Source organism: Phocoena phocoena, chromosome 2 (assembly GCF_963924675.1).
Source record: "Phocoena phocoena chromosome 2, mPhoPho1.1, whole genome shotgun sequence".
Taxonomy (NCBI): domain Eukaryota; kingdom Metazoa; phylum Chordata; class Mammalia; order Artiodactyla; family Phocoenidae; genus Phocoena; species Phocoena phocoena.
This window is the reverse complement of record NC_089220.1, coordinates 10,880,053-10,898,379: the sequence shown is the minus strand read 5'-3', so window position 1 is coordinate 10,898,379 and position 18,327 is coordinate 10,880,053. Positions and strand designations below refer to the sequence as shown.

Genomic DNA, 18,327 nt, shown 5'->3' with positions numbered 1-18,327 from the left:
TAGCACATCACAGCCTAAAAGCGCACCCCATTTATAACTCTCTTAAGGTACAGGTTAAACATATATCCATTGAGTGGTATCGTCTCCAGAAGTCTGTGTACTGGGTGTGAGTGTGGATTCAAGGTTTCCTTGGATCTCTCTCAAGGGCTCTCCTTTCTCTTCAGTATTTCTCTCTATTCCCATTTTCCTTCTACTTATACAGAACTGCCATTCTTAAATTTAATACCCAATTTTCACCACTTGTTCATGTCAGTTCCTTGAAATATAATTGTCCATGAACCTTGACATGTACTTTTTATAACAGAAGCTGAAAGATGTAGACATCACACAATTTAATCCAGAGGGTATTTAAAAAGTATAAAGAAAGAATTCAGTTGCCAACATAGTGGATTTTATACATTATTAAATGTCTATTTTATCTCCATGGTCTGAAACTTACTTCTCACTCAAGAAAAAAGATTCCTTTCAAAACATTTATTCTATCTTTCTTTGATGGAAACAGCAGAAAAGCTTCTTCTTTGACAAAATTGTCCCAGGGGAACAAAGCAAATGCTTTCTAAATTAGAGCACAAGTCTTCCTTAAATGTCAGTGTGTGATAAATAAGATATCATAGCAGTCTTTTAAATTTCATAAAAGCTACAGTTAAGTTGGTGTTTTTGGCCGTTTTGCAGAGGGTCCATCTGAGTTAGTTCTGTTATCAACGTTATTTTCATCTTCTGCATCATCTTCATCATCACCTTTTAAAATAAATATTTGTTGTATGACAATATGTTCATTGGTTGAAAGAAATATACATAGCTAAAGCAGCTGATAATGAGACCATTTCACTTTAGGGATTAATAGAACAATGGATATATCAAATTAGAAATATGTACAGTTAAAAAGACTTTGGGAATTTTGGTGTTTAAAACCTTTCTTTTCTATCAGTTTTTTTTGAGATATGATTCATATACCATAAAATTCACTTTCAAAGCATACAGTTTATTTAGATATTCACTAGGTTGGGCCACCATCACCACTAATTCCAGAACACTTTTCATCTTCCCAGAAAGAAATCTCATACAAATTAGCAGTCACTTCCCATTCCCCTCAGTCCTTGGCAGCCACTAATCTACTTTCCTATCTTTTAGATTTGTCTATTGTGGACACTTCATACAAATGAATCGTAAAACATGTGGCCTTTTGTGTCTGCCTTCTTTCACTTATCATGTTTTCAGAGTTCATTCATGTTGTATAGCATTTATCAGTACTTCATTCCTTTTTGTTGCTGAATAATATTCCATTGTATGGATATATATTTTGTTTATCTACTCATGAGCTGATGGACATCTGTGTTGTTTCCACTTTTTAGCTATTATGAACAATGCAGCTATGAACATTTGTGCGTTTGTTTTTAATGGGAACATGTTTCCAGTTCTCTCGGGAGAACGAGGAGTGGAACTAGGAATCCCTAGGAGTAGAACTGCTGGGTCGTACGACAAATTTAGGTTTAACTTTTTGAGGAACTGACAAAGTGTTCTCCAAAGAAGGTACACCATTTTGCATTTCCACCCGCAGTGTGTGAGGGCTCCAATTTCTTCACATCCTAGCCAAGACTTGTTATTGTTCTTTCTGATTACAGCCTTCCTAGTGGGCATGGCATGGTATGTCACTGCGGCTTTGATTTGCCTTTCCCTGAAAGTCAATGATGTTGAGCATCTTTTCAGGTGCTTTCTGGCCATTTGTGTATCTTATCTGGAGCACTGTGTGTTCAAGTCTTCTGCACATTTTGGTAACTGGATTCTTTTTTTTTTTTTTTGGTCATTATGATGACTCTTTTTCAATTGAAGTATAATTGACCCACAACACTGTCAGCTCCAGGTGCACAACACAGTGACTCAATACTTCTGTACATTACAAAATGATCACCACTATTTGTCTTTCTAGTGTTGCGTTCTATCACTTTTCTTTCATAATTGTTACATTTTTAAAATTTTGTATTTGTTAAGATATGATTCATATAAGATAAAATCTGTCATTTTAATCTCTACAGCTTTTAACAAAGGAAATTCAAACAGAAGCTTTATGGGGACCTCATTAAATATACAAAAGCATGTCTTCCTGTATGAAGATATTACTGACCCACTATTAGAACAGACAGCAGTTACTTATCCAGTAAGTAATTTTATATATATATATATATATATATATATATATATATAAATGGCTCTACCTATACCTGTCCTTATTCCAATGATAATATTTTCAACGGATCAGAGAGGAACTTTTGGAGCCAAGAACCAGGACTTCTCTCTCATGGAAACAATCTATTATCTGAAGTTCGTGTAATATTCTGAATTGGTTCCTTCACATTATCTGGCAATCAAGATGTAAACAAGATGGAAAGGAAAGTACAGTACAGTTTAAGCTCCTCTACAGAGGAATTAAGTCCTGATTCTAATATTTAGTTCTTAGGTTCTTCAGCTCAGGGTAGTCAAGACAAGACTTAAAAAAACAAATACACTTAAATTTCCCGTTTCTACTTTCAAACTGCACCTACAAAACTGGGAAAGGAAAGGAGTCCCTGAGAGTTAAGACTTGTTCATCTGAAATCTGCTGCAATCTTCGGAACCTGCTCCTATTCTGTGACAGATGGCAGTCTTCCAAATTTGTTCGTAATTTTACACCGGGGAAGATTCCTTTCCATCCTTCAACACCCAGCTTAGAATTCACGCCCTCTCTGAAGTCTTTTTGGGTTCTCTAGGTTTGCAATAGCTACAGAGGAGCCTAGGGTCATCCTTCTACTCTTTAATAAGAGTGTTTGTCTGTCTAACCCCTCAGCGGTCAGAGTTCCACAAGGACAGGAACTGAGTTTCATTCTTTCTCCAGAGCTCAGCCCAATGACTGGCATAGAGCAGTAGACGTTCAGCACGTTTTTGTGTGTGTGTGATTTAACTGCAAAGAGAATCGTGAAAAGCAGCCCTGGTAAATGAGCCCAGGTACAGCCCAGATCTGGCGGAAGGTGCTAACAAGTTTTAGTTGGAGTTCTTCCCCCCAGGTTCACTTTCTCCAAGTTTGCCACTCCACGCAGGCTCCCTGAGCAGACTTTCCCCGGGCGCCCCTGCCCACCCATCTGTCGCTCCAGCACCGTCTCAGAACTCACCGTCCAACGCCTTCTCTGGAGCCGCCGCCACCCGGTCCTGTGCTTCCCGCTGTACCGGGGAGCCGAGGAGGTTGGTCACCAGCTCCCTCATCTTAGCCACGCCCGATAACAAGCCCTGGAAAGGGTCGGCGACGCCCGGCGCCTCACAGGGCACCCGTAGCTGCTGTCGCTGCCCGTCCTGCCCGACGTACTCGGCCAACAACTCCATGGACACCACCAAACTTCCAGAGCGCGCAGCGATGACGCGCCACCCGGAAGCGGAAGCCAGCTCGCCGCAGGCGCAGGCGGGAGAAGGGAGAGGAGTAACTTCCGTTTGTCGGAAGTCGCTCCTCCCCCTTCCTTCGCTCCCCGTCTCTGGGATTGGTGCCTGGCACTGAGGCCCCGCCTCCTCCGGCCCCGCCCCTCGCGGGCGCTTTTCCCGCCTCCGCCGGGGCCGAGAGGCGGTCCGGGTGACAGTTGAGAATGGCTGGAGCCGAGGAGCGTGCTGGGCGGCAGTCGGAGCTGGAGCCCGTGGTATCGTTGGTCGACGTACTTGAGGAGGACGAGGAGCTGGAGAATGAGGCGTGCGCCGTCCTGGGCGGCAGCGACTCGGAGAAGTGCTCCTACTCGCAGGTGGGCGCGCGGCCCGGGCCTCGCCTCCCCCGGGCTCCTCTGAACCTTCTCTTCCCCGCTGGACTTACCCTCTTCCCGCCTGCCGCGGCCGGCACCCCCTTGGTGGTCCGGGGCCGCTGTTCGTAGTACGTTTCCCCATCGCAGGCCCAGTTGTCCTATTACCCTTAGTCTCCCGAGCCCCCTTCCTCAGCCTGTGTCCAGCAGGGCTCCCCTCCTTTCTCGGTCTTCCTCCGTCCGCCGCCCCTCCCCACCACGATTCTCCAGCCTTTGGCCCTGGAGCGGCTGCTCTTTCGTTCCTTTCCCGTCTCTTCTCGGTGCCTCAGCTGCTTTTCACGAAACCGTCCCCGTGACCTCTCACATCCAGACATCTTTGTCTCTACTTTTCGCATCTTCAGACCATTTATTAGGAATCGAATGGGAGAGTCAAAACAGAGTTAAAGGAGAGAGCTCGGGATTTGAAAATCTCCCCGTGTAGGCTGGGCTCCTGGACAGCTGGTTCTTCTGCAATTTAGTTTGACAAGTGCTAGCTGGGTTTTTGGAGAGAAGAAGCAAGTTCTGCATCTGTCTGCAGTCTGCCCCCCAGGGCGATAGACCGGGACCGGAACAGCTGGTGGCACTGGCAGAGGAGGGGAGGGGAGGAGAGAAAGCATTTGGAAGATGTCGTGAACAGGGATTTGAGGGGGTGTGATGTCTTTGTTTGGTGACTCATCCTATATTTCTAGGTACAAAAATGGAGAAAGGTGGGTAGAAGAAAACTAATAAGAAGTGAGAATTGGTAGGACGAAGAAGGTTACCTTCCAAGGGGGTGGAGTGGAACGCTGAAGGATGTGGAGAGAGATTTGGGGTCATTATGTGGTGCGGACTGAGATCATAATACCAGTTGTCATCGCTGTCCAGTTGAGTTTACAGTGCAAAGTGGTTACATTTTTTTTTAATACACCTTGTGTCAGATGTATTTAATGTTGTCTGGTATTTAAAAACCTTTGGTCACCACTGAAACAACTTTTTCCCTGCTTTCCTTTTTTTAAAAAGTCTGTAAGTTACCTTTGAAATGTAGTTAGGTTTTTGAAACGGACTTCCTTAACATTTTTTTTATTGTAGTGAAATATGTGGAAAAGTGCACAAACCATGTATAAGTCTTGGGAAAGCATAAACAAAAACACATGCAGGGCTTCCCTGGTGGCACAGTGGTTGAGAGTCCGCCTGGCGATGCAGGGGACACGGGTTCGTGCCCCGGTCCGGGAAGATCCCACATGTCGCAGAGCAGCTGGGCCTGTGAGCCATGGCCGCTGAGCCTGCGCGTCCGGAGCCTGTGCTCCACAACGGGAGAGGCCACAACAGTGAGAGGCCCGCTTACCACAAAAAATAAAAAAAATAAGCAAACACATGCAGGTACGTACTACCCAGATCAAGAAATAGAACATTACCGGCATACCAGAAGCTTCCTTGTATCTTCCTTGTGTCTCCCCCCTTCCAGAAGAAGGTACTATCCATTATCAGGATTTGCTTGTTTTTCTTTCAACTTTTTATTTTGGAACATTTTAAGTCTACAGATAAGTTGAAAGAATAATATTATGAACACCTGTGTACTTTCACATATATTCACTTTTTAACATTTTACAACATTTGTTTTTTCTTTTACCCCTTCATTGTAATAGACTTTCTTTTTTCTTTTTTCCTCAGCCACTTGAAAATAAGTTGCAGACCATGACAGTACACCTCTGAATACTTCAGCATACATCTAAAAATCAAAGGGATTCATTTAATGCATTGGTTTTCTCTTTGGTAGAACCACAAGCATTTTCCAAAATTAAGTATGATTATTACTTACATAAACTTAGACACGTTCTCCTACATTTTTTTTTTTTTTTTTTGCTGTACGTGGGCCTCTCACTGTTGTGGCCTCTCCCGTTGCGGAGCACAGGCTCCGGATGCACAGGCTCAGCGGCCATGGCTCACGGGCCCAGCTGCTCCGCGGCATGTGGGATCTTCCTGGACCGGGCACGAACCCGTGTCCCCTGCATCGCCAGGCGGACTCTCAACCACTGCGCCACCAGGGAAGCCCTCTCCTACATTTTTCTGTGTTGAAATGATTAAGCAGACCAGCTTATTCACAGCTGACTGAAAATATTAAACTTCTTTCTATCACTTTAAGAAAAGATTATATGAAAACAAGCACTAGTGTATGAAACATGCAACAGTGTTTTGGTATTCTGTTGAATAAGCTTTTTTATTAGCCTCAGTGTTTTTTACAGGAAAATCTTGACCACAGGTAATCTGATTTCAATTATTTCTTAGATCATAGTATGGGCATTAGGTGACTCTGCCATGTTTCTTCAATTTTTTTCTCTCTTTTTCCATTTTGGGGCTGTCTTTTAGGGCTCAGTAAAGAGACAAGCACTATATGCCTGTAGTACCTGCACCCCAGAGGGAGAAGAACCAGCAGGAATTTGCCTAGCTTGCAGTTATGAATGTCATGGAAGTCATAAACTTTTTGAGCTATACACAAAAAGGTAAAATGGTCAGAGACTGATGCTGAATGCTTTTCAAATATTTAGATTCTTTTCCAGCTGCACTTTTTTTCTTAATCTTTTTTTTTTGCATTCAAAGTAGTTGTGCACTGGTAAAACGTAATGTGTTTTTATATAATATAATTGGAGAGAGCAGTTTTTCCAGAGGGTCTTTTTTTTTTTTTTTAATTAATTAATTTATTTTTGGCTGTGTTGGGTCTTTGTTGCTGCACGCAGGCTTTCTCTAGTTGTGGAGAGCGGGGCTACTCTTTGTTGCACTGCATGGGCTTCTTATTGCGGTGGCTTTTCCTGCAGAGCATAGGCTCTAGGAGCGTAGGCTTACTAGTTGTGGCACATGGACTCAGTAGTTGTGGCACACGGGCTTAGTTGCTCCGCGGCATGTGGGATCTTCCCAGACCAGGGCTCGAACCTGTGTCCCCTGCATGGGCAGGCAGATTCTCAACCACTGCGCCACCTGGGAAGCCTGACAGGCAGATTCTTAACCACCGTGCTACCAGGGAAGTCCCCCAAGGGCCCTTTAAAATAAAATTATGGTGCAAACTCAACTACTCCTGCTGCTCTGCCATGATTTTATTAGTGTTTGTGTAATATAGATATTTGTCTTTATGCATGTTAATCTCTAGAATTATTAAATCTTTTATTGTTATGTGCTTGGAGAAATTCTGGATTGGATACATGAACAACAACCAAGGTCACTTTTTAGATCCTAGAAGCCAGTTGAAAGGGAAGAGGCTATGACATGAATTTAAAGAGTAAGTCATTAGATTTAAAAGAAAAATTTAAATCGGCTCTTCCTCCTTTGTTTCAGAAATTTTCGTTGTGATTGTGGAAACAGCAAGTTTAAAAATTTGGAATGCAAATTATTTCCTGTAAGTAAGCACCGTAACTATAAATGCATGAAAAGTAGCTGAGATTGATATTTGTCCAAGTGGATAAAAACCAAGTATTTTCCAAAAAGGAAGTTCTTATGCTTATTCTTTGTAAATGGAAAAATCTGTATTAGACTGCATCCCATTTATTACTTTTTGGAAAACTAAGTAACCTTTTCAGAGCCTACAGTGTAGATTGTAATTAATATGAAGGGTTTGTGGGGGAATGTTCTAAAGTGATTCAGGTTTAGTTTTGTTGATTGTGTTATGCTTTAAGGTTTTTAAAGCAAAGGGGATGACTTTAAAAACTGAATAAATAAAACTTGGCAATAATGAGTGGGTAATGTGCACTCAGAAGTTTTTCAGTGCTTTTTGGATAAAAAATACTATGCTTATACGCTAACTTTCAATGAAATAACAGAAATGAAAGAGAAAATAAGGGACATTATTCAATCGTATTGCTAAAACTGTCATGCTTTTTCCCTCCTCAAAGATTATTTTTAGATAATTTCCTTGTCTGCCTCCTAGTAACCTGGGGGCTTTGGCTATCACAGCTGGGCATTAAGAAGTCTTTTGAAATTCTAGGCCAATGTCAGCTTACATAGGTTGATAATTAATATTTGTGATTCATTTTCCTCCAATTGCTACAAAGAAGACATAGAAAATAAATTTTAACTTTTCCCTGTATCCTGGAAAAAGTATCCCTTTAATAGGAATGAATTTTTTTCCTTTGTACTTTGAAAGTTAAAGACCAGCTTCTGGTGGGTGGAGATATTTAATGCACAAATTTATTGAATGCATAAATTTCATGATGCATGAAATTATAGTTAAAGTTAGACCATATTATATATTGAAATTAATATCTTTCAGGACAAAGCAAAGATAAATTGTGGCAATAAGTACAATGACAACTTTTTTGGATTGTACTGCATTTGCAAGAGACCTTATCCTGATCCTGAAGATGAGGTAAGAGATTTAGAGGTTAGCACCGGGACTGTGTCATCTTTAGCCTTCACTCCTCAGCCTTTTGTCATATTTGACCCTTTAGCTGTTCAGCAGGGATTTGGGGATTGTGAAAGGATTCTAGATTTATCCCTTCTTATGAATCTGGGCTGGAGCTACAACCAGAACAGATCCCAACTATTATTCTCATTCTTACATCATGAGAATGAAATATTGGACAGGACTTTCTCAAGGCCAGAACTTTTTTCCTTTCCCCCCCTCTTTGCCTGCCTGTTTGCTCCATTCCCCTGAACACTTTCCAGAAAATGACCTTCCGTTTCTTACATCCCTGCAAGGAAAGAAATAGGGTGTACAAACTGGATCCTCTTAAAAATTTCAATTAGACATACACACAAAATTTAAAAAGAATTTTTCTTCTTCCTCACTCCTGTACCTTCTTACCCCCCAGAAACAACCACTGTTAACACTTTTTGGTATATGTATTTTTAAACCTTTTTCTGTGCACATATAAGTGGGTGAATGTGAGTTTTAATTTCTAGTTTTATTTTGACAAAAGTGAAAATTCTGTGCATTCACATCTGCAACTTGCTGCAATTCACATTACCTCCCTGGGCCTGGGTTTACGTCTGAAGTGAGAATACGTTACTTATTTATAAAGTTTTATGGGAATCATATATTAAGTAACTGATATGAAAGCTTTGATCATTGCTCACAAAGTGCTTATCTTAATGTAATCCTTCTGTAACACCAGTTCATGGAGAATGAACTTCTTTGGCCCCTTGAATTGCTGTTTCTCCCTGTTCTCTTGACTTCTGGCATGTGGATAGCAGTTTTACAGAATTGGTAGAGAATTATTTAATATCTAATTCTAATGTGTGCCAGATTTACTTTGGTATCCCAGAATTCGCTGTAATCATTAACAAACAAATGGCTTTCCCGTGTTAGATTCCAGATGAAATGATCCAGTGTGTAGTCTGTGAAGACTGGTTCCATGGAAGGGTAAGGAAAGCTTTTACCTTTTAAAGACATTGTCTTTACAAAAAGAGAAAAGATCTTGTCTTTTGGAATTTACTATATTTTACGTTGTAATTACTCTTCTAAAACTATAGTAAAGATATGATCAGCATACTAGTGCAATATATTTCTTTCCCCCGGCTGCGTTGGGTCTTTGCTGCTGCACATGGGCTTTCTCTAGTTGCGGCGAGCGGGGGCTACTCTTCGTTGTGGTGCGCGGGCTTCTCATTGTGGTGGCTTCTCTTGTTGCTGGGCGTGGGCTTTAGGCGCTTGGACTTCAGCAGTTGCGACGCGTGGGCTCAGTAGTTGTGGGGCGTGCGCTCTAGGGTGCAGGCTCAGTGGTTATGGCGCACCGGTTTAGTTGCTCCACGGCATGTGGGACCTTCCCGGATCAGGGATCAAACCCGTGTCCCCTGCATTGTCAGGCGGATTCTTGACCACTGTGCCACCAGGGAAGTCCCGCAATATTTTATAAAATAATGGGCTTTTTGGACAACTTGGTGATCACAAGGAAAATGTTCGATTTTCTGTGTTCACAGCATCTTGGTGCCGTTCCCCCTGAGAGTGGAGATTTCCAAGAGATGGTGTGCCAGGCTTGCATGAAACGCTGTTCTTTTCTGTGGGCTTATGTTGCACATTTGGCAGGTAAATGTCTGTGGAGTTGGTATTCCGCCAACTTGTGCTGTATGTTCAGAACAATTTGTATGTTCAGTACGTAATTTTTATCTACTAGTTTTAACTGGACTCTGTGGAAAAAAGTATAAGATCTGTTCCTTCTCCACAAGGTGCTTATAGATAGATTGGGAGACTACCAAGAACAAATTTGTACTTAAATGGCGTGATGCAGAGTATGGATGAGACCAGAATTAGAGAAAATGGAGGAAGCAGTTTTGAACGGGATTTTGAAAGATAAAGAGATAAACATTGTTCTTAAATGTAAGACATGCTATTGGTTGGGGAGAGGGTGGTGGTATAGTTTGTCATATAGTGCTTTTATTATACTCTTAAGAAATTGACCCCAAACCACTAATCAGCAATGAATGTTCTTGAGGCATTAAATATTTTATTTTATTTGTAATGCTATATGTGTTGATTTATTTTTTTTATTTTTTAAATTTTATTTATTTATCTGCATTGGGTCTTCGTTTCTGTGTGAGGGCTTTTCTCTAGTTGTGGCGAGCGGGAGCCACTCTTCATGGCGGTGCACGGGCCTCTCACTGTCACGGCCTCTCCTGCTGAGGAGCACAGGCTCCAGATGCGCAGGCCCAGCAGCCGTGGCTCACGGGCCCAGTTGCTCCGCGGCACGTGGGATCCTCCCAGATCAGGGCTCGAACCCGCGTCCCCTGCATTGGCAGGCAGATTCCCAACCACTGTGCCACCAGGGAAGCCCGTGTTAATTTATTTTTAAAGTGTCAGTTGTCTCCTGCTCTGGCCTCATAATTTCTTGCCCTTCTCACCTTTAGGGAACACTTCACCATACAAACCACAAGCAGCCTCAGACATTTTGATTTGTCTCGAAGCTCTTAACCTTGGTGTGCTTCCTTCTGTTCATACCCTTTACAATTAAATCTCTCTTTCTGCTGGACCTGAATTTATTTCACATTCATCAGGTTTTCTTAACAGTTCCCCTCTGCCCCTCCTTCATTTCCTTCCCTGTCAGCAGATGGCCTCATTTCCTACTAAACTGAAATGCCATCATGCAAACTGAGTTCCCTTATCATTTCTCTTCTCTCCACAGTATTTCTGTCTCTACACGCACTCTTTCTGATTTCCTTCTCTCATAAAGAAAAGCTGTTGTTTTTTCTAAAAGTGCCCTTCTACCTGTATTTGCAGTTAAATCTCTTCCTATTGCCTCTTGCTTCTTGAGGTGTCCCTGTCTTTAACATCTATAGTATTTTTTTTTCTCCTTTACATAAAAAGTGCTTAAGTAGTGATTGGTATTTTTAAATGATCTTTGCAGTTATTTGACTCTTTGGATTAGGCAGGCATAAACTAAAAAAGTGTTATTTCCTTTCTTATTATTCCAGAGATTAAGGTTGACTTTCTCCTTTTCCAGATTCTGAAGTATGTTTTAATCAGACTAAGTGATTTCATTGGCTAACAGGTCTGTGGATATGTGTGTGTGTGTGTTTTCATTGAACCCACAGTAACCAAAGTGACTGCTGAAGATGATGGGTTGCTGCTGAATGTTGATGCGGTAGGTGACCAGGAAGTTATCCAACCTGAAAATGGAGCTCATCATGATGGTGCCCTCAAAGAGGATGTTCCAGAACATGGAAAGGCTGCTGAGAAGGAAGTTAAAGCAGAGCAGATGAACGAACCATGTACCAGCTCTAGTTCTGAAGCTGATCTCCAGGTAACATGAAATCTGAGCTATAAAAGAAATAAAACTTAAGCAAAATTAATTCTGTAACCTATATAGCTTTGGGTTTCAGTTGTACCCTTTGCCTAAAGAAATCCTTTGACAAAATCTAAACTACGAAAACTATGATAGTTTAAAAAACACACTTCAAAACTTACTTTAATTTCAGACAGCATTTAAGAATCAACATCTCGACACAGAATCACAGTCTGGCTGCAAACTTGAGGAGCTTAAAGCTAAGCAGTTCCTAAAGAAAGACACTGCCACCTATTGGCCCCTGAACTGGCGTAGCAAGTTATGTACCTGCAAAGACTGTATGGTAAGTACCTGATCAAGTTCAATATTAGTATGTTTTGTGGACTGATGCCTAAAATAAGAGCACCTGAAAAGTATATTTATGAAACTGATATTAGAGTATAGAGAACTGAAAACTTTTTTTATATTAAGCAAATTTATGAAATAGTATTTGCAGTCTGAATGCTAATGGAAGAAATTAAGAATTATGCAATACTTTTTATTAGCTTCATTTCAGTGGAAAATAGCTTATCTTTTTTATGTCATAGAATTGCTTGGAAACACGTATTACTTGAAAGTTACAGTAAGTCAGTGGTTTTTAAATAAACATCTCTTAGATCGTATAATATCTACTGGGAAGTTGGGAGGTTTCTAAAAGATTTGGGCAAAAAGAATAAAACATTCAAGCAACTCTGCTAAAAGGCTCAGGTTTTTCTGGGTATTATTTAAATAAACTTTTAGTGATTCTCATGAGGTTGACTTTCTGAGAATGACATACAGTTCTAATGGGGAAACTGGTTTTATTTTTTAAAGAAAATGTATGGCGATCTAGATGTCCTGTTCCTGACAGATGAATGTGACACAGTTCTGGCTTATGAAAACAAAGGCAAGGTTGACCAGGCAGCTGACAGTAGAGACCCTCTAATGGACACCCTTAACAGCATGAACAGAGTCCAGCAAGTGGAACTTATTTGTGGTAAATATTGTTTGTGAAAGTTCATGAAGTTCATGAAGTTTCCTTCACCATTAAAAAAACTTACGTATAAGGAAGACAACTAATAACCTATTTTAATTTAACACAAAGATGGTTTAAATTTGGAATTGTATAGTAGGCCTCACCTACACTTGCTTGATTGTAATGTTGCTGGGTATTTAGCTGCTATTTCCATTGAATTAGGGTTACATGCTTGAGAAACCATAACATGCTATTTTGACTAAGGGTAGATGTATGAGTAAAGAATAAAAGGAAATCAATTTCTTTTTCCATCCACTGAAATAATTTTCATTGAACATTACATGTCATCTTTTTGAGCAAAGCATGCCATCTTTTTGACAGTTCTTGAGGATACTTCAGTGGTTCACAGGAAACCACTAGAGGGGAAACATTCCCAAACCCTTAATTACAGGCTTTTACATTTTTTCCCCCAGTATGCGCAGCCTATTTTAGTGATTTCCATCCTAGCCATTTCTACTCGGATGCCACCACTTTTGTGCCCCTTTTTGGACATTGATTATTCCTGTCTTGTATTTGTAACTGTTTGATTAATTTCCTTTTACCTTTATTGGAGTAAAAGCTTTCCAAGGATAGAGGCTGCATCTAAAACATTTTTGTAGCCCTCAAGGTGCCTTGTACATAATATAAATTGTTGAGTGAGTGCGCAAGTTTTAAAACTTAATGTTTGACAAGTCCAAGATATTTCAAGCACTAGAATTCCAGAGAGATGGAAAACTTTAAAAAAAATTCTTAGCTAATCATTTTGGAAATGAGGATATCTCTGTTTTTTGAGGGTTTTTAAATGGAAAAGTGTCCCAGATGTCAAAATGGAGGAATTTGAGAGAAATTGAGAACAAGTTTCTCTGCAGATTTCACTTAAAGAAAAATGTGGTTTAGACTAACATACTCAAATGTCAATGGTCAAGAAATATTTTGTTTCTAAATGCAAATGGCTTATCTAAAGTTTATGTCCTTTTTTTGTTGTTTTGATTTAGAATACAATGACTTGAAGACTGAACTTAAAGACTATCTCAAGAGATTTGCTGATGAAGGCACAGTAAGTTTAGTTAGAGTTTTAATCAGGGCCTTGTATGTTTGGAATAAAGTATCTTTTTTATTGAAGTATGGTTGATTTACAGTATTATTTTAGTTTCAGGTGTATAACATAGTGATTCAACATGTTTATAGATTATACTCCATTTAAAGTTATTATAAAATATTGGCTACATTCCTTGTGCTGTACAATATATCCCTGTAGCTTGTTTATTTTATACATAGTAGTTTATGCCACTTAATCCCCTACCCTTCACTTGCCTCTCCCCCTCCCTCTCTCCACTGGTAACCACTAGTTTGATCTCTATATCTGTGAGTCTGTTTTGTTATATTCATTTGTTTTATTTTTTAGACTCTACATATAAATGATAACATGTAATATTTATTTTTCTCTATCTGACTTATTTCAGTAAACATAATAATACCCTCTAGGTCCATCCATGTTGTTGCAAATGGCAGAATTTCATTCTTTTTTATGGCTAATATTCCATTGTGTGTGTGTGTGCCACGTCTTCTTTAACCATTCTTCTGTTGATGGACACTTAGGTTGCTTCCATATCTTGGCTATTGTAAATGATGCTGCTGTGAACATTAGGGTGCATGTATGTTTTCAAATTAGTGTTTTCAGTTTCTTGGATACATACCCAGAAGTGGGATTGCTGGATCATATGGTAGTTCTCGTTTTAGGTTTTTGAGGAACCTCCGTACTGTTTTCCATAGTTCATTTTCTTTGATGAAAAAGATGACTGAGAGCTTAATGCAGGCAGAGGAAAGGGAAATCAATAGTAGTGAAACACCAATGGACTAGCCACATCAGGAGTCCTTCCTAACCCTCCAGATGAGGGACGGAGCAGTCATGCCTGATCTGGAGAGAATCGTAGCTTAGGAGAGGGCCGTTGGATCAGCCATACTGATTCTCTCAGTCCTGACCTTCAAGCAGGGATTTTTGGAGAAGGAAGGAAAAATGAAAGCCAGACGGCTTTTCTGTGATTTTTGAGTTCTAGTTTAAAATAAAACAACTTTATATTGGGGGGCTAAAACATTTCTCTTGCTGGTTAGGACGGTCTATATGCTTTTAAGGGTGACACTAACTCTATAATGTATAAATTTTTTTTTTTTTTTTGGCCACGTGGCACGTGAGATCTTAGTTCCCCGACCAGGTATGAGCCCATGCCCCCTGCAATGGAAGCAAGGAGTCCTATCCACTGGACCGCCAGGGAATTCCCATGTAATCTTTTAAAATAGTTTTCCAGGGACTTCCCTGCTGGTCCAGTGGTTAAGACAACACACTTCCACTGCAGGGGGCGTGGGTTCGATTCCTGGTCGGGGAACTAAGATCCCACATGTCACAGGGTACAGCCAAAAAATAAATAAATAGATAAAATAGTTTTCCAGATGAATTTACAAATACCTCCTGGCCCTTTACTACTCATACATTTATGATGGACTTTTTCTTCTAAAGTACTTTTTTATCTTCCAAAGGCAGATATAAAGCAAAACTTTTCTTTTCATGGCCTGCAGTTGTCCTTCTGGACAGAAAATGTTTTGCTCTGCTATAGCTAGACAGACAAATGAAGTCAGACGTGGGCCTGACGGACACTCGGGACGTGCCCGGAAACTTGTTTTCTTGGAAGAAGTCTCTGCCAACTGAGTGCTTTCTCATAAATGTGGGAAGAACTTGTAGCTGCCTTGATATCTGGCAATGCTGCCTTTCTGCAAAATGAATTGTGAAGTCCAAAGTTAAAGAGACTTCCTAAATGGTTTTTTCATTTTTAGAGAATGTTCCTCACTGTCACTAGGGACGGACGTCTTCCTGCTTCCCAGCAGCTCTTTTAACAGTTATTCTCGTTTCTGTTGCAAAGGCTGTCCTCTGCTTAATGCAGCCTCAGGCTTCTCTCTCACTGGAACTAAGAGGGTGTAACTGTTTTGGGGGTTTTTTTGTTTTTTTTTTTTAAATAAATGTATTTATATATTTTTGGCTGCATTGGGTCCTCGTTGCTGTATGTGGGCCTCACATTGTAGTGGCTTCTCCTGGTGCAGAGCATGGGCTCTAGGCACGCGGGCTTCAGTAGCTGTGGCACATGGGCTCAGTAATTGTGGCTCGCGAGCTCCAGAGTGCAGGTTCAGTAGTTGTGGTGCACGGGCTTAGTTGCTCCACGGCATGTGGGATCCTCCCGGACCAGGGATCGAACCCGTGTCCCCTGCATTGGCAGGCGGACTCTCAACCACTGCGCCACCAGGGAAGCCCCGGGTGTAACTGTTTTAACCTCGGCACTGTTAGTGGACGTTCAGGGTCTTTCAGGTGTGTCAAAGCACATGCTCTTGCCTCTGCTTTTGTGTAGTTTGTGGTTGCTGTGCTCTTTATTGATTTTATTACACACACACTTAAATTCACGTAAAAGAAAAAAAGTAGGTATGTTGTCTTTTTCCATTCACATTTGAAACAGTTTTATCCAGAGTCTTCACATGTGTCTTCAGTGTATGGATCTTTGTGACAGCTAGAGCCATTCTTTATGAGTCTGAGATTATCTGATGTGATGATTTAAAAGGACAGAAAAATATTTTTTATTGTTTGTTTTCGACATTACAAACACCTTAAGTTGTCATAAAGCTCATGTGCTTTGGTTGTATTTGGCTATAGAAGAGAATGCTAATACGGTCTGGGTGTTGTCAAATGAGGGACTGCCCTTTATTTAATGTTTGTGTCTGACTAAAAAAATAATAACACTTAGACACTACAAATTTTCTAGATCAAACCAATAAAATGATTCATTATTGGACCCAGGTATTTATTCTTTAACATTTCTACTCTGCATATTGGCTGTGACCATTTGAGGATGCCTAGAAACTCTAAAGATTACACACTCTAATTTGTGTAATTTGTGGGCTTTTAGGTCTCCTCCTACTGTTTCCTTGCCAGAGAAATGTCCTTGTATTGCCTTTCAGCGTTTAATGTTTGATCTGAGCTAGGGGCAGATCCTTCACATTGGAACTCCCCAGTATCCTATTTAATAGCATTTATAAGTGTGCATTCCCAAGCCCAGGGCCTTAGAGCTCTGAGCTGTGGTTGCCTCAGAGTGCGTTAGCATCTCGGTCTTGAGTCTGTGAGGGGTTCTCATTCCTCACAGGTTGACCCCCGGCTGACTCTTGGTGCCTGTGAGACTGGTGTGTCAGCTGCCAGTCTGGTGTGGAGTTCTTTCATTTCGAGGAGTTGTCAGATCATGTCTCGCCCCAGTGAGTTATTCAGGTTGCCTGTGCCATTTGGGGATGTCGCGCTCTTACCCCTGGGGAGTGGAGAGGGAGGTTTTCGCTTTACACTCAAGTGTTTGTCCTCTTTCTTCTCTCTCTCCCCCCCCTCCCTCTTGCTCACTGTATTACAGTGCTCTCTTTTTCTCTTTCTCTTTCCCTCCCTCTCCCCGCCCCACCTTTATTCCTTTATAATAATAAGAATGTGTTACCTTTGTAATTGAAAACCATGTTAACAAACCTGTCAGTTGCGGCACCGACTCACTCTTGGGGTGAGCAGGGACTCCTTCCGGGTAGGCCTGGTTTACTTTTTTATCCATATTTCCCCTTATTTTCTTATTTTTTCATATTTTATTTTGCTAATAGAAACACTTCTATGTGATGTTCTAGTCCTTTTTCCGATAAAATACAAGATAAATTTCTCATTTTTCTTGCATTCCATTTACTGGGGGTACCACTTCCATGGTCTTTGCCAATTATTTTTCTATTTATATAGCAAACATCTTTAATTTTGGACTCTTGAAGAGGGAAGAGTTTGGGGGTTCCTTTTTTTTCAGTAAAGGAGAGAGCACAAATCTCAAGAAAAGCAGATTTTGTTTGCTGTGGGTGCTTCTGCGGGACTGAAGGACATCCCCAAGACAGCTGTGTCATGAGGAGAGCAGTGGCCTCAGGAGACCACTGGTCTCCTCAGTTTTCATCCTGGCTCTGCCGCTTTTCTTTTCAGCTGATATTCACTGAGAACTTACTCTGTGCTGGGCAGTGTTTTACAGGTATTACATCTCATCTGCTCTTCAGACGGCCCTGTTAGATGGGTGCTGCTTTCATCTCATTTTAATGAGGAAACCAAGGGCGGTGGTGGAACCCACGCTCCGTACCAGTGTGCTGTCTGCCTACCGCGTGACGCTGACTGGCCAGTCTCTGAGCCAGGATGCGCTTGTCTGCAGTGGAGATCGGATAATTAGTTACACATTAACACAGTCCTTATCAGCAGTACTGTTGGATTGATTGTGAATGTTACAACCTGTTAGTGCTGTTCTGTGATGTGCCCTTGCCTAATTTTCGCTCTCCCTCAACAGGTGGTTAAGAGAGAGGACATCCAGCAGTTCTTTGAAGAATTTCAGTCAAAAAAGAGAAGAAGAGTGGATGGGATGCAGTATTATTGCAGCTAGACTGGGATGTGGCACCTTCTCATCCAGCCAGTGAAGATGCCACTTGCTGTTCCAGGAATAAAAGAGGCATATTTCACCTTCGGTCCTCATTCTGTCCTCCCTGGAGCGGCCGCCTCCTGCTGATTTCACAACCAGCATTCTTTCTGACTCAGCTAAATGCAGCTCGTTCCACAGACTTGAGCCCCACCACGCCAGTCCAGCCAGGGTTATTTGCTCATGAGTTTCAAGAAGTTTGATTTGGTTTTGAGAAAGTAAACTAGTTTTTTTTTTCCCCTTATGATTTGCTCTTTAACTCCCGAGTGTGTCTGCCCTGTCACAGAGCCGCTGTCTTCCAGGACCTGCTCTGTCAAGTTCTC

General features: G+C 41.2%; 2 protein-coding genes across 2 annotated transcripts; one reads left to right on the top strand and one right to left on the bottom strand.

The window, feature by feature from the left end:
- Window positions 1-396: 396 nt before the first annotated feature.
- Window positions 397-3,398, bottom strand: GON7 (GON7 subunit of KEOPS complex). The gene is made up of 2 exons (XM_065872593.1): window positions 3,144-3,398; window positions 397-738 (listed from the first exon to the last, which is right to left on the bottom strand). Exons 1-2 carry the CDS (start codon window positions 3,349-3,351, stop codon window positions 644-646), a joined length of 303 nt encoding a protein of 100 aa, XP_065728665.1. The 5' UTR covers window positions 3,352-3,398; the 3' UTR covers window positions 397-643.
- Window positions 3,399-3,605: 207 nt separating this feature from the next.
- On the top strand, window positions 3,606-17,971 carry UBR7 (ubiquitin protein ligase E3 component n-recognin 7). Its single transcript, XM_065872330.1, has 11 exons — window positions 3,606-3,755; window positions 6,135-6,268; window positions 7,095-7,155; window positions 8,026-8,121; window positions 9,064-9,117; window positions 9,672-9,777; window positions 11,280-11,488; window positions 11,664-11,813; window positions 12,323-12,485; window positions 13,499-13,560; window positions 17,879-17,971. The coding sequence occupies exons 1-11, from the start codon at window positions 3,606-3,608 to the stop codon at window positions 17,969-17,971; spliced, it is 1,278 nt and encodes a 425-aa protein (XP_065728402.1).
- The last annotated feature ends 356 nt before the right edge of the window (window positions 17,972-18,327 follow it).